We start from the raw sequence: 16,784 nt of genomic DNA, 5'->3' as shown, positions 1-16,784 counted from the left end.
TGAATATTTTAAAAATAATGAACTCTGTAGTCCACATGGTTGTAGGAAAGGTTAAATTTTCACTCATCTTATATTTAGATTGAAGTAGGCTATTATCATAAAAAAAACCTAGTAATAAATCAGGATAAAGGTGTCTTTCAAATGTACTTCCCAAGTAACCTTACAGTTCATATAAAATAACTCTTCTTCCGTCTACAGAAAATCTGAGGCTTCTGCAGTCCACGATTCGATTTAAAAAATCTTTTCTCCGAAATGGTTCCTATGAGGATTACTTCCCTCCAGTTCCTGAAATCCTAAAATCAAAAGTAAGTCATGAAAGAAAAAAATGTTCGTCAACACTTCCTATGATATTTGGGAAGACATTTTTAGTTTAAGTCTAGTCTTTGCAAATAATGATCTTGTTTTGACTCTAGATTTATCCTGGTAAAAGAAAGGGTAACAGTAGTGTTCAGCTTATGTAATATCTTCATTTTTAATTGGTGAAGATCTCTACATAAAATAATCCATAAGCGCCTAATATCATATTTACATACATAAAGGAATGGCTAGTAATATAGTTATTTTGTTATGTTCATAATTTGAAGAAGAATTCACAATATGACTTGTCATTTGCTATGGCATTGGTTCTTAAATCTGCAAGCGTAGATTTCGAAGCTGATGTTTTGACTTTACAGTGTACAAGAACCTTAAAAGTTGGCTCACTTATTTGTATTGCTGTCATCATAAAGCAGAAACCAGTAAGTCATATTAAAATGTATGACATTGAAGAAAGGAGTGAAAAGTGACCGAAAATATTTAAAACTCCTAAGTTTAAATAAGTTCATTCTTTTTTCTCTATTGTTCTTTGCTTAGCTTATGCCCATAGTACACAGATTATCATGAAATTCACTTCATTTCTTAAATAACCCTATTAAGTTTTAAAAACAGCTTTCCTAGTAAGAATAGCAGTTTAATTGGATTTATGTAGCCAAGGATAAAGTAAAATTAGAACTGGTTTATTCAGGGCAGGCGAGATGATTTGCTGTATACTCAACATGGTATAATTAAGTAGGCATGCAAAACATTATGTCCATGTATATTAGAAATAAATATACTCGTTAGATTACCTGCCTTTTAGACCTAGTCTTCTACATGAATCAAAATTTCTAATGTACTTAATTTAGCATTATCTTAATTTGTGCAAATGAGAAGGAAGTTTATGCATTCATCTAACCAATTCCTACTCATCCTTCAGGGACAAATTTAAATGTCACTCTTACAGTATTAGAGTATAACCCTTTTCCCTGTTTTTCAGCCAGGATAAAATGACTTTTTCATCTATGCTACTGTAATATTTATCCATTTATTCTTTTCATCCATCATCTGTGTTCCCTAATGTTAATCTATTTTTTAAAAGATATAATCTCTAACCCAAATGCACTTGTAAAACAGTCCAGTGTGGAGGAGCTGGAAAAACAGACAGCACGGTGAGATAAGGTTGTGGTATGTGGATGGACAGAACTCTGTGTATGGAGATAGAATATTGAACTCAGATTGTAAGGCATGGAGATGAAGAAACTTTGTAGAGGAACTAATGCTTTCTCTGAGTCTTGAAGCATTGTAGTCTTATCTCAGAGTTATGCATCCCAGATTTGTAAGCAGTCATAGGCAAGAGCCTGAAAGACAGGTATAGGTCACCCAGAGTTACGGGTCTTCTTGGAGTAGAACTTGGAGTAGTAGTCCACTATGGGAGAGGCAGGGAAAATGGGGTGTGGAGTAATGCTGAGTCCAGGTCCAAAAGACCTCTTTCTGCTTATTCAGAGAGTTTGAATTTGATCTGAAAATTGTGATCTCTATTAAAAAGAGATCTCTCTGGGAGACATATGGAGACGAGATTGGAAGAAAATTAAGTAGCCTATGTTGGCAATAATCTAAACACAATGAGAGGGCCTGCTTGGCAACTGTGGAAGAGAATAGAAGGAAGAGACAGTTTCAAGAGTGATTTAGGATGTCATGGCAGCTGATGAAATTGAGGCATAAGAAAGAGGAGTCTCCAATGACAATGGAGACTCATTTGGAACCCACTACTTGGCATTGTAGTTTGTTGTAATACAGCATCTATTTCTTCACGAGGGTTTAAACTCTTAGGAAACTCTGCCTTCTTCATCTCTAAATCCCTACAAACTAGCATATGGTAGTTTAAGTCTCAACTTGTGAATTTATGAACAAATGAGAATGTTAAAGTAATTAACATTAATGGTATCATTGTGTTTCCTGGGCAATTACTCATTGCAGTTCTTTACTTGGATAGTAACCAGGTTGCACACGATACACAGTAGAGAAATGGAAACCATACATTCTCAGCAATTTACACTGATGGAATGGGATTGGTACTAAGAACAATTTTCAACATCATCCACAATTTGAATGTAATGCTCTTCTTGAGGGTTATAATCATGAAAAAGTTCTAGACGTCAAGAAAATGGAAATAAACTATAATCCTTGTCCTTTGATTAGAAAATCACTTATAACTGCCATTTGAAACTGACAAAACCTACTCAGTCCTAGACCATGCTCCATGAGGAACATTGTCAGGTCTGTTCCTTTATTGTGGTATCCCCAGCACCTGGAAAATGCTCAGTGCGTGTCATTGAAAGAATGTCAAACTCCTGCAGTTATACAACTGTGGATGCTATTTCTTCCCTGCTTTGCCTACCCTGTTATCAGCGTCCTCATTGTGATGGTCAGTTAAGGCCCATACTCCAAACCCTTATTTGTGGCATTCCTAAGACAATTCTTTAGAACCTCCACAATTCCAAATGCCTGCCAGTCATTGGGGACTTTTCCTTCTGCCCCCAGCCTTCTGCTCTAGCAGAAACACTGTTGCTCCTGAGCTTGTGTTCTCTTCTCCCTTCATTGTCTGCTTTCTCTCTCCAGTTCCTTTAACAGGCAGAGCTTTCTTGGTGGAAAACTATGAATAAAATTGATATTCCCTATATTGGGTGTAAATATATATGGCATGCTATTTTTATTGTAATGCCATTAATGTTTTGAATAGGCCCCAACCCTGTCCATTTATACACAAAGAGCCCAAGAATGTTGCCACTTTACTGTTTTTCACCCATGACATTGTGAGGTCAGGTCAATTCGAATCAGATGCATCTGGGAACCATCAGGCCCTGGGGAGTTCCATCAGAGCTGGACATGGAGTTAGTCATGGATCATTTCCCAATTATAGGCCTGAACACCTGTTTGTGATAAAGGACTCAGGGTCTCTACTCCAAGCTTTGGCAAATTTGTACGGAGCTAACACATACTTTTAAAGAGAAAATTATAATTCACTGAATTTATGTTGATTATTAATGATCCATGAACCTTCTAAAAATGTAATGCATGTATTATTCTTAGGATATAGTAAACAGTGATACATACTAAAAGACTATAATGGTGCTCTTTGGTGGATGTGCTCCTCAGTGCATTCCATATTATTGACTGATTTATACTCTGATTTCAGAGAACCAAGCCTACTTCATCAATGTGGCTAGATTTCCAGTTTCCTCTTCTATAACTTTTATCTCATTGATTCAGGATGATACCACATGAACTGTGACTAGTTTCCCATACTTGAATGTCAAACCTGCGATTAAGAAATGTATTTGTCTTTTCTGAAATTGTTCAAATTTGCCACCCCCTCAAAATTCAATTAAAATATATATTGAGTCAATGGCATTTTTACGTTTATTTACAAAACACCAAAAGAACAGAACCTGGAGAATGTTGCATAAAAATTTGACTCAATTAGTGAGGTTTCATCATATCCAATATTTGGAAAATCAAAGGAAGGAGCAGCTTGACAAATATGTAGCTACAACTGGTAGAAATGACTGGGTCTACAGCAGAATGGAAATTTTCTCATGGCAATAGAACTAGTAAGTAGAATTTTCATACATATGAAACCATTTTAGATAGTTCAAAGTCAGAGCTCAATCATAATGTGAAATACTCTGGAAAATGGACCACTGATATTTGCTATCTGAGTTGATCGATGGCTAATTTCAGTGACCTTCACTTAGTTACTATAAAACTCTCATTAAAGACATGCCATAAGGAAAGAAATTTCCCCAAATCTATGCCTATACCAAGAAGTTCTGCATTTCTGCCAAAAATATAACTTCTGATTGGAAACTGAGGTTCAAGGAATAACACATGTATTTGCTTCTTTAGACATTGTTCCAATTTATTTGCCTTCTTAAAAAGAATAGCTCTAGGATAGCTTCCAAGCACAACAGAGCTGACTTTCCCAGAGGCAAACTCTATTTTCCCTCAAGATGTATGACTTGAGAATATGTCCTCAGAATGCATAGAAAAGAGTGCACTGCAGAGAGGAACATATTTGATAGCTTAGAAACTTATTTGATTTCCATCTTTCTCCCTTTCCTCTGGACTTGGGACTTCAAGCCCTTTAAAGCACTTTCACGGGACAAAAACAGTTAGTTTCCCTCATCACATTAGAGGGCAAAAGAGAATGTCAATAACAGTGCCAGCACTTCTGGAAAAATCAGGTGTGTTTCCATCTACCTGTCAAATATGGTCTCATTAGAATGTACGTTGTTCTCACACTGCAGCTTGGGAAAGTCTTTTTTACTTTTTGTCAATTACTTTTTTATCGTGATAAAATATCATACATAATATTTTTTATCATAGTCATTTTTAACTATGTAGTTCAGTTGTGTTAATTCCACTTACATTGTTGTGCAACTGATCTCCAGAACACTTTTTGTCTTGTAAAACTGAAACTCCGTAGCTGTTAAATAGCTCCTCATTTCTCCTATACCCGCTTTCGTCTCTGTGAATCTGACTGTCCTAGGTACCACATGTAAGTGGAATCGTAGGGCATTTGCCTTTTGTGACTGGGTTATTATACTTTGGATAGTACCCTCAAGGGTCAGCTGTGTTTCAGCATGTGAAAGAATTTCTTTCCTGTTCAAGGCTTAATAAAATTTCATAGGATATGTATGTACTTCCACCATTTTGCTTATCCATTTGTCTGTTGATGGACACTTGATTTGCTTCCACCTCTATGCTGCTGTGAGCACAGGTGCATAAATACCTCTTCCAGACCCTGTTTTCAATTCCCTGAGGTCTGTGCCCAGAAGTGGAATTGCTGCATCATATGCTAATCCTTTTCTTAGTTCTGTGAGGAGCTGCCACACTGTTTTCTACAGTTGCTGCACATTTTGCTTTTCTACCAACAGTGCACAAGGGTTATAATTTCTTCACTCCTCATCAATACTTGTTATTTTCTCGTGTCCTGATCATAGCCATTCTAGTGCGTGTGAGGAGGAAAGGCCCTTTTTAACATTTCAAAGTTTCAAACCAAACCTGCTTTTGCTCTGCTTTGCACATGATTTAAAATATGAATTACAATATAAAATTAATCAAATTATGTTTTCAACTGAATGAAACCAAACTAATTATTTTCCCTCGTTTTTCTTCTTTTTCTAAACTGTTTTTTAATAACTGTGAATCTGTAGTTGAGAAAGACAAGCCTAATAGGCTCAAAAGTTTTATGAAATTCTTAAGAAAACAACAAACTTGAATGACAGAGAACAGTACTTTAATAAAATTAATTAAACACATACACAGTATCTTTTTTAAAGTAAAACAATTCAGGTTGCTTATTCTGACCTATGAAATACGTAGACTGATGTATCTAATCTGTTTTCCACTTTTCCCCCATTTTTGAAAGCTGTCTCAACTTCGAAACTTGACCAAACTTCTTTGTGAATCAGAAACTTTCAATTCAATAGAGAAATCATGCCAGCTCTCTAACATGAGCTTCGGGAGTCTATGTGAAGACAGTGCATTTCACGTGCAACTTTTGGAAGCAGCAGAGCTGGGCACAGAAATAGCAACCAGCTTACTGTACCATGACAATATCATATCTGCAAAACTGAGGGATTTGCTGACTGGGGATCCGAGCAAAATTAATTTAAATATGGATCGGTAAGTTTTTCTATTGTCTTTTTCCTTTGTGAAATCCTTTCTCTAAATATTGTTATGCTTAGTTGAATCTCTTCTTTTCTTCTACTTTGTTCCAGGTTCCTGGAACAGGCATTGCAAATGAATTACTTGGAAAATATCACACAGTTAATACCGACCATAGAGGCCATGCTGCATGTCAATAGCAGTGCAGATGCTTCTGAGCAACCAGGTGTTTCCCCATCCATATTTTAAATGCTGTCTTATTAGAATGCATGTGATTCTTGTGCTGCAGTTTAAGAAAGGCTGTTTTTGAAGTTCCCAACCAAACCTGCTTTGCTATCTGCCCTTACAAGGAAGAAACCTGAAGCTTTCAAGTATGGTTACTTGTCTAAAGCAAACACACAGAAAACTAGCAGAGAAAGCAAACAGGGAAATTTGATTTCATGGCAAAGAGATCTTCAAAATTTAACTAGTTAGACCCATTCACCTTTTGTTTCTCTGATATATTAAAGTGTATGAGGTAGTCAACAGCATGAGCAAAGATGAGATTTATTTGCTTCTGTGAGAATAATCTGATTAAAAAATAAAAAGATGCACTGCTGTCTGCAGAAATCTCAATTCAGAACTTTCTATTAGTATTCCGAGCATGATGCACCTTGCAATACATTTCTCCTTTGCATAATACCTCAATACTGAAAGGAAAGGCATTCGGCATCTTGGACAACAGGCAGCCACAAAATTGGAAGGGCACTAAGTCCAAAAATAAAAAAGGCATGTTAATAAAATAAATTGAAAGGCATCTGCAGAATGGAGACCACAATCTGCTAAAGCCAAATCATAATATTGTTTACTGTGCCTTAAATGACCAGATATAAAATAGTTATAATCACTGTCCTTCAAAAGTTTAGAATTAAACAAATTCTATTTTAAAATGAGATAAGAATTGTGAGTCCCCTTTATAAACAAACTGTAGTGTGCTAGGAAAAGCTACAGAAAAATACTCTCACATCTAGGTTTATCAAACCTTGTCCTAACTTGACAATACCCTAGGACCCCAGGTTAAAAAGCATCTTGAATTTGTGATGTTTTAAATCAAATGGACAGATATTTATTTAGTGTATTAGGTGATCAAACTCTGTGAGGAGACCATATTTTCCTCAAATTAACTTTCAGTTGTAGACACCTTAGAAAAATTTATAACCCAGAGCAATCTGTTACCTTGAGTTAATGATACCATAATAAGAACAAGCCTAAATCAGATAGAAATAGATCTTAAACCTGCAAAGTTTGCCAAAACTGGGGAAAATGTCTGTTTCAGATAAGTCAGGTATGTGGAATATGCTTTGGTCGAAAAGACTTCCTCATGATAGTGTGGTTAAAATGAATGACATTACAACTGACATGTGAATTGTGTGAATGTGTGTGTATTGTCTTGCAGATCAGTTAATAGAAATGTTTAGAAACGTAGAAGAACTGAAGGAAGAACTGAGGAGAACAACAGTGATGTCCAATACAAGCATCAACAAGTTACTAGCTATTCCTATCCCTGATAACAGAGCTGAGGTGGGTCATGATCTGTACTTACATGCGGTTTTTAGATGTTTGAATCACATTTAGTCTTTGTTAAGTACTTATCAGTAAAATGCTGACAAGCTGCATGCAAATCTGGTGAATTTTCCATGAAAATAGTAAAATTAGAGGCCTGCCTAATTTCTTAAATTTAATTTTTAATTGACACATAATGTGTGTACATATCTATAGGGTACTGTGTGATAATTCATTATATGTATACAAGACATAATGATCAAATCAGGTAATTAGCACTCTAGTCTCCTTAAACATTTATCATTTCTTTGTGTTTGGAGTCTTTAAACTTCTCCCTTCTAGTTCTTTATAAAATATATAATAAATTTTTATTAACTATACTTACCCTACTGTGTGCATAACATGGAATGTTTTCTACCAATCCCACTGTGCTTTGGTGGTTATCCTACCTGCCCCTACCTCTCCTCCTCCCTAACCTTTCTACTGAGAGGTCTCATTGTTAAGTGAAGATAGAAGAGAATTCTGAAGCAAGAATATTCTTTTGTATTCCTTTCCTTTTATTTTTATTTATTCTTCTCCTTTCTGCCTTCGTTCTTTCTTCTTCTTTACCCCTCGAGTGACTTTCATAAACAATTGGTGCCATCAATAATTATATTCACTATCATAATTGCATTGTATGAGGTAAATTGGAACATACTATAGGGATATCAAAGTCAAACTTCAGTTACCTAATTGGAAAGAGAAACATGGAGACCATTTATTATTTGTTGCATGTAAAATGGAAATGGATATTCATTTTTACTTTTTCAAAGTCCCAAGACAAGACTTAATATAAAAAATAGATGTGGTCAAGGGAACTATGGGTAAGTTTGTGGTTGTAGTAAACATTTTTGAGTGTGAAAATGAATAATGTCATTTTCTCATATGCCGATAATAGGGTTTTCCACTTGAAATGTCTTATCTTTTATCCAGTTTCCAAGTTCATTGTCTGGAAGTGTCATAGAAATTTTCCAAAAGAGCTGCAGAGCTTAAGTCCTCATCCATTCAAAACTTACACGTGACAGAGTGTGTCATTTCTAAGCACAGCCTAGTTACTCTCCCCTATTAGATAAAGTTTATAAAAAGCCTCCAATGCTTCTTGTGGAAGATATTGCGTTTACTTGTGTCATTCTAATTGGTTCCCCTACACAAAAAGTAAACTTCTCTTCCTCTTTGTGCTGCAAATGCTATTCATTCACCTTTTCCTTTTGATCTGCCTTTTGTTCGCTTGATCCTGAGATCTAATTTCGGGCAATAAGGTATTTGGCTTCAGAAGAGCAGGTTCATTTCAGTAAACAAAAGCGTAGAGTGGAGAATGTCCCTTCTGATTACTTTTAAGAGGAAAGACAAAAGTTCTGCAACCTTGAACTTCAAAGCTTCTCTCTTTATTTCAACTCGGTGGCAACAGAGATAACATCTTAGTCATTCTTTATACTTCAAAGTATAAGCATAACTGTCCCCAGTGGGGGACTCAAATTATTGTGTGATTCTGAGCTTTTTTCTCCCTTTGTTTCACAAATCTGGACCCACGCAGGATATTGTACAAGATTATAATTTTGAATGATTATTTAAATGAGATGCAATTTGAATTAAATATGAGTAAAAACTTGATGACAACATTAGTCTTTAGTAATTTTCTCAAACTTACTCCAAACAAGTTCCCTTTCTTGGTACCATCACGCACTAGTTGTTAAAGCAGAAGATCTGAGATTTGTTCTGGATCCCTCCACCACCCAAACACACACACACATCTTTCTTTTTTTTCCTATCTTATTTCTTAAGGTTTCCAGTGAACTATGGGTTCTCTGTGGTTTTATTGATAGTAATTCACACATTTTAAAAAGTTACTTGATTCTTGAGGGCAGTTTGCCATATTTTAAGACTTAGAATACCCCCAAACCCTCTCGGTATGGACAGATGATGCTAAAATGATTCACAGCTGAAATATTTATCTTCCTCCAACTTGCAGATTATTTCTCGGGTGTTCTGGTTGCATTCTTGTGATGCCAATATCAGCAATCCCAAACTTGAAGATGCAATGAAGGAATTCTGCAGTCTGCCTCCTCGAGAGAGATCTCACCAGTCTTACCTCATTGGGCTCACTCTTCTGCACTACTTGGACATTTACAACTTCACATACAAGGCAAGTTTCTGTGGATGAAATACATTTATATTCATGGTTCAGTATAAAAATATTTCATTGCATATGCATGCTTTCTGATACTATAAGGGATAAGATCCATTTATACAGCTTTGGAAACTATGGCTTATTTAGAACCAAATGGAACCTCTATTACAGATCACATATTACAAATTTATACATTTTATAGATTTAAAAAACTAATGTTATTGCCTTATTAAATCTCAGTTTGTGTATTAAAGATCAGGAACTAAAATTAATATACATTACTATTCAAGTGTGAAATATAAACTTTATACCCATTTTTTAGAGTAAGCAGGCATTAATTTGATAAGATGAAAAATAAAGATTAGCAAAAGGTGTTTTTTAAGCAAAAATAAATGGGTGTGCATTTTGGTGTTTTCAGGAAAAATGTGTTTGGTTCATTAAGTTAGACAGAGGCTACCACTGCTTATCCAAGAGAATAAAACAAAAGGTCAAGTTTTAGAGTTTAGTGAAGTGAGCAGTGACTCATTGCATAGATGCTCTGTAACTACTTAGTTAATAAATAACTGGGGCTAGGGATGTGGCTCAGTGGTGGAGTGCTTGCCTGGCATGCTTGAGACCCTGGGTTCAATCCCCAGCACCAAATAAAATTAAAATAAAAATAAATAAATAAGATACTTAGCATGTCATAAAATAAATAATTATTTTTAAAAGCAATTAAATAAATCAACAAATAAACAACTGAAAGAAAAATCCAAACAGGAGACTTACATAGCTATGTTTACCTAAATCTATGCTTGGTTCAAAAATATTTACACGTTGTTAAAAATACTGAAAAAATATTTTTTTCTCTTTAAAGTAAGGAAAATGAGAAGTGAGAGGCTGTTGTTGCAATATTATAGACAAGGGGATGATGATGTTTTAGGACTGGTCGCTAATAATCCTTTCTGAGTCACCATCTTCCCACACCCGCATTTCTGCAATGGCCTCCTGACGGGTCTCCCTGCCTCCAGACTTGCTTCTCCCACCCCCATGCCCATCACCTCCCAAGCAGACAAGGTGACCCTTTTAAAACCTAGGTCAGATTAAGTCACCCCTCTGCTTCACACCTCCCAGTGATTTCACATTTTTTCAAGGAAGTCCCCAGTCCTAAAAGGACCCCACAATCTGCCCAACTACTCCCCATCTATAAAATGCCATTTCCTTCTTGGCTGCTGTCTGGGCCTGCCTTACTGGTCAGCAGGGCCAGACCTCTTTGCTCACCTTGACCTTCTCAGGAAGTCCTATCCTGACCGTCCTGTTTAATATACATCCATCCCACCCACAGTACTCACACCTCCTTCCCTTGCCCGATTTGTTTTCAGTTTCACTTGGAGCATACTATACATTTTGTTTAATTTTCATCTTTACATTTGTTCTCTGTTTATATTGCTAGTGTGTAATTTTATTTAGGGCCTCTTTTTTTCACTGAAATATTTCGAATGCCAAGAACAGTGCTGGTCCCACTCTATCTTCATGGGCCAGATCTTAACAGAGAGGGAGATGCATACAGGACTCTCTCCAGCTCGGTCTTGTGCTCGCCAATGGTGGCCTTTGCTTCCCTGGCCACACGAACAACTTCCTTTTCTCTGCCTGTAATCTTCCTCTGATTCTCCCTGTGACTTGTTATTGTTCACTTTTAGGGTTCTACCTTGGAAGGACCTCTGATGGCTCTTTTATATGTCTCTATTTTATTTTTGATTGATTCTGTTTAATTTTTAGATATCTAAATGACAAACAATAATTACATATATTTAGGTATCCAATGTGATGTTTTGATGTTTTCTACACAATCTAGAAGAATTAAGTCAAGCTAATGAACACATCTATTACCCACCTACTTAACAGTGTTTGGTAGTGAGAATTTTAAAATTTGTCCTTTAAGCAATTTTGAAATATACATTATCACTACCAAGGGTTACTATGTTCAATAAATCTCTAACATTATTCCTCCTGTCTAACTGGAGCTTTGTGCCCTTTCCCCAGCATACCTCCTTTCTCCATGTCTTCATACCTTTGGCAAACACCCCTCTACTGTTTCTTGAATTCAACTTTTCTAGATTGTGCATAGGAGGTGGATGGTGTGGTATGTATCCTCTGGGTCTGGCTTATTTCACTCAGCGTCGTGTTCTCCAGGTCCGTCCTTGTTGTTGCAAACAACAGAATTTCCTTCTGTGTTGATGCTGTATAAATTGCAATATGATATGGATCACTCTCTAGCTAAACTCTCCTGTCTCCTCCTATTCCCCAGCCTTTTTGGTCATGGTCTTGTTGGATATCTGTTCCTCCTATTTAAACACAGCCAGGGCAAGGATGATGCCAGCTTACAGTACAGTATACCCTACAGTATATACATTACCCCACCCAGTGCTGGGAGCTTAGCAGACACTCAATTAACTTTTTTTGAATAAATAACTAGGATGAAATTAATTTAAAACTTTGAAATATTTTCAAGGTTATATCATGTAGCAGAAAACCATTATTAGATTAAAATTATGAGGACTGACATGTCACAGAGCTTTTCTGGTACTTAGGAATACTTTATAGGTTTTAGAGTGATAAACTACATGGGTGTCATGTAATTGATGCTTTTCTGGTTTCTAAAATATTTCTTTTGTAACCTTTTTAATCTTAGATGCCACAAAATCCACTCATTTTAAGTACACAACCCAATGATTTAAAAATATTTTTAATTGAACATAATAAGTATACATATATACAGGATACAGTGTGACATTTCTATAGATGTATCACTGTGCAATGACCAGACCAGGGTAGTTGGCATATTACTTCGGACATTTATCATTTATTTGAGTTGGGAACATTCAAAAAATTCTCTTTACTAGCTATTTTGGAATATTCAATCTATGTTGTCAACCATAGTTGCTCTACTATGCCTATGGAACATTAGAAGCTATTCCTCCTATTCAGTTGCATCCATGCACCCTTTAGCCGTCCTCCCTCCATCCACTCCTCACCCACACCCTTTCAGGATTCCTTTAAACACTGTTTATTCTCTACTTCTATCAGATCAACTTTTTGGCTTCCACATATAAGTAAGAATATGTAGCTGACTTATTTCACTTAACATCCATCCACGTTGTTGCAAATGACAGAATTTCAGACTTTTTAGGGCTGAATAATATTCCATTGTGTATATCTACCACACTTTCCTTATCTATGCCTCCATCAAAGGACACCAAGTTGATTCTCTACTTGATTATTGTGAAAATCATTGCAAAAAATATGCAAGTGCAGATGTTTGTCATCCTGATTTCATTTCCTCTTGATATATAGCCAGTAATGAGATTGCTGTACCATATGGTGGCCCTATTTCTAGGTTTTTGAGAAAACTTCATACTGCTTTCTATGATGGCTATGCTAATTTGCATTCCCACCAGCCACGTATGAGTTCCTCCTTTGCATCTTCAACAACATTGTTAACATTTTATCTTTGATAATAGCCAATCAAACTGGGGCGAAATTGTATCTCATTGTAGCTTTGATTTGCATTTTCCCGATTAGCAATATTGAGCATTTTTCAAACACTTGTTATTTATTTTTATATCTTCTTTGAGGAAACATCTATTCGGATCATTTGCCCCTTTTTAATTGGATTATTTGCATTTTTGCTGTTTGGAACTCAAGGACTTGTTAGTAAATGTAAAGAATTGTGTAGGTATTACCACAATCTAATTTTAGAATGCTTCCATCACTCAAAAAAGAAACCTCATGTCCATTTGAAGTTATTTCTCTTTCTAACCTCTAACCTAGACAACCTCTAACTCTGTCTCTATAGAGTTTTTTTTAACATATTTTATACATATTGAAGGGATTATACAATATGTGGTCTATGTGTCTGGCTTTCTTCACTTAGTATAATGTTTGCTAACTTTGTACATGTTGTAACATGTTTTAGTATTTTTTTTTAATATTTCCAAAGAGTATTTTATTTTAAGAATTTCCTTTTTGTTGATCCATTTGCCTGGATTGTTTTCATGTTTTGGCTATTGTGAATAATGCTCCTATGAACTCTCAGTACAAATTTTTGTGTGGACCTGTGTTTACACTTCCTTGGGTAGACACCTAGGAATGGAATTTTGGGGTTGTATGGTAAATTCATGTTTAAGTATTTAATTAACTTTCAAAATGTTTTCCAAAGTGGCTATGCCTTTTGATATTTTACCAACAATGCATGGGTGTTCCTGTTTCTTCACATGTCATTTATTTTTATTCTGTTTCTATTAGGTGTTTTTCCCTAGGAAAGATCAAAAACCAGTAGAAAAGATGATAGAACTCTTCATAAGACTGAAAGAGATTCTCAATCAGATGGCTTCCGGCACACATCCGCTGCTAGACAAAATGAAATCCCTGAAACAAATCCATCTGCCCAGAAGCACTCCATTAACACAGGTAGAAAAGTCACTCAGCAACATTCTGGCTGAAAGATTCTTTCTGTCATGCTAACTTTTATTTAAGATTAGTTATTATACATTCAGCAACCAATCTAGTACATGAAAAAAAAAATACCCAGAAGAAAACTACTTGAGCAACATTTTTTGCCTCTTAAATTGGTGAATATATCATTCTGTATTTACATTTGGGATGCACATTTTAAAGGAATTATGGAAAAGAAGCATGCTCTAAGCATTATCATTTTTGCTTTCTGTTTTGTTTTTAGTAGCATCTATAGCTCATATAATGTTAATAAATCTCAAATTTTTGTCTCCCAGGGAATGTACAGAAGCAACCGAGTGAATACACCCCAAGGATCATTTAGTACCATCTCCCAGGCATTGTGTTCCCAAGGAATTACCACTGACTACTTGACTGCTATGTTACCCTCTTCCCAGAGGCCAAAAGGCAACCACACCAAGGACTTTTTGACTTATAAATTAAGTAAAGAGCAAATTGCTGAAAAATATGGAATTCCCTTACATACCAGTAAGTGTACTTCAAAGTAAGCATGATAATTATTCTTAATGACAATTAAGAACTTTATCTAGTCTGTCTCAGCTTTTTATGATGAACGAAGTATTAATTTTCTCCAAGAATAAAAATAGAAAACACTTACACAGTGCTCACCACATGTCAAGCATGTTAAGTGTATTAACTGGCTCACTCTTCACAGCGGGCCTTCCAGACAAGTACTACTATATTCCATCTCAGCAAGGGGAAAGAGGCACAGAGAGGCTGACGAACCTCACCAAGGTCACTCAACTGGAAGTATCAGAGCTCTTATTTGAACCCAGGCAATCTGCTGCAGATCCTGTCCTTTAAATCACAACACTACATGGTCATAAGTCACCTCATGGTAGGGATATATTCTTAGAAATACATCATTAGGTGATTTCACCATTGTGCAATCATCATGAAGTGTACAGACACAAAGTAAGTTGGTTACAAGACCACCACATGATATAGTCTTATCAGACCACAGTCATCTGGGGGTCCATACATTATTATGCAGAACACAGATGCATGCATAGAATCTGCCAGTCATAGTAACTATGCCAGTGGATAACAAACACTTGCCTTAAATTTGTCAGGTCAATATTTTTCCTTAACTTTCTAGCACTTGAAATGGATATCACATATGGCAGAGCTGCATGAATGCAACAGAACTATAAACATTTAGTGGCACATCGAAGCCGTTTACTTGATCTATAAACCTTGAGATGCAAAATATGACCAGTTGCAGCTCTTCCAAATAATGTATGGATGTTTTGCATAACTGGGATTGACTCATTTATTCATCTTTTTCTTCATTCAACAAACGTTTATTGAACAGGTCTTATATATCTGATACTATCCTAATGGCAGTTTTTTGTGTATTTTTAGAAAATTAAATGCTGGTGAATTGGATCTGTTGGAAGCAATTCTGAAGTATGGTTTTCAATCTTTATTTCTTCTCTTGGCAAAATGCCATCAACTTATTCTGAGCTTCCTTATTGGGTTAAACTTTCTTACCTAAAAAAGATTTGCTTTCTTGCTTTGACACCAGATGCCTCACATCTGTTAATAATATAGGAAATACTAAAGTTTGTATGTGGGAATTTGAGGATAATACTCTGTGTCAATTTACCATGAGGACACAGATTTGGAATGCATCTATTAAATATTTTTGTTTTTCTTTTCTTCCAGCTCCATTTTGCTTTTCCCTTTACAAAGACATCATTAATATGCCTGCTGGACCCGTGATTTGGGCTTTCTTGAAACCCATGTTGTTGGGAAGGATTTTATATGCACCATATAACCCGGTCACACAAGCCATAATGGAAAAGGTTTGACCATGATAACTCCATATTTCTCTTTTGAGTATTAAGATGCTTTTTTAAAAAAGAAGTCCAAATTTATTTTGGCCGACTCTTGATTTTTCTGTATCTTATCTACTCTTATTATTCCCCTTGACTTTCTGAAATCTTAATTCTCAACTGCTACCCTGGATGTGAATAAACAGTGTAATTCCGGTGGTAACCCTTTGATGAGAAATGAGCCATGTTGACACATGAGATTGAGGTTAGTTGCATCAGGACCTCGGACTTCTCAATTTATCTCAAAAGGCACAGAATTTTTCAACTGGTGTTTAACTTTCAAGTACATAAAACTAATCATGGTAGAAAAAAATTAGGTCATTATTTAACTAGTTTGAAGAAAAGCAGTCACTGAAGTAGAGATTCTTGGCTTCATATTTGGTTGTATGATTTAATATTTCATATTTATATAAAAGTCAAATGTTGAGAAAGACTTTATTAAGGTCAAGTGTACTGCCAGGCAGGGTGGCACATACCTGTAAGTCCAGCTACTCAAGGGGCTGGGACAGGCAGATCACAAGTTTGAGGCCAGTTTCAGCAACTTAGTGAGATCCTGCCTCAAAATAATATATAAAAGGGTCTGGGAATGTAGCTCAATGGTAAAGAACCCTGGGTTCCATCCCCACTACCAAACAGACTATACTACAGTCAATGTAACTATAACATTATTTTTATGTCTATATAAAATGAACAAGAGGTCAATACTGTATTTTCCTTTTGATTTAACATTTTCTTTGTCTTAGTGACCATATGTTTCT

General features: G+C 35.8%; 1 protein-coding gene across 1 annotated transcript in view; it reads left to right on the top strand.

Annotated features, from left to right (window-relative positions):
- Positions 1-16,784, top strand: part of ABCA12 (ATP binding cassette subfamily A member 12) — a 170,972-nt gene that overhangs the window by 85,288 nt on the left and 68,900 nt on the right. The window contains exons 11-18 of the mRNA XM_079132508.1: positions 199-305; positions 5,729-5,985; positions 6,081-6,193; positions 7,403-7,527; positions 9,518-9,691; positions 13,961-14,125; positions 14,446-14,656; positions 15,857-15,996. Coding sequence (XP_078988634.1) covers positions 199-305; positions 5,729-5,985; positions 6,081-6,193; positions 7,403-7,527; positions 9,518-9,691; positions 13,961-14,125; positions 14,446-14,656; positions 15,857-15,996 — 1,292 coding nt within the window. The remainder of the gene's footprint in view (positions 1-198; positions 306-5,728; positions 5,986-6,080; positions 6,194-7,402; positions 7,528-9,517; positions 9,692-13,960; positions 14,126-14,445; positions 14,657-15,856; positions 15,997-16,784) is intronic.

Source organism: Sciurus vulgaris (assembly GCF_902686455.1).
Source record: "Sciurus vulgaris genome assembly, chromosome: 3".
NCBI lineage: Eukaryota > Metazoa > Chordata > Mammalia > Rodentia > Sciuridae > Sciurus > Sciurus vulgaris.
This window is presented reverse-complemented; position numbering and strand designations above follow the sequence as displayed.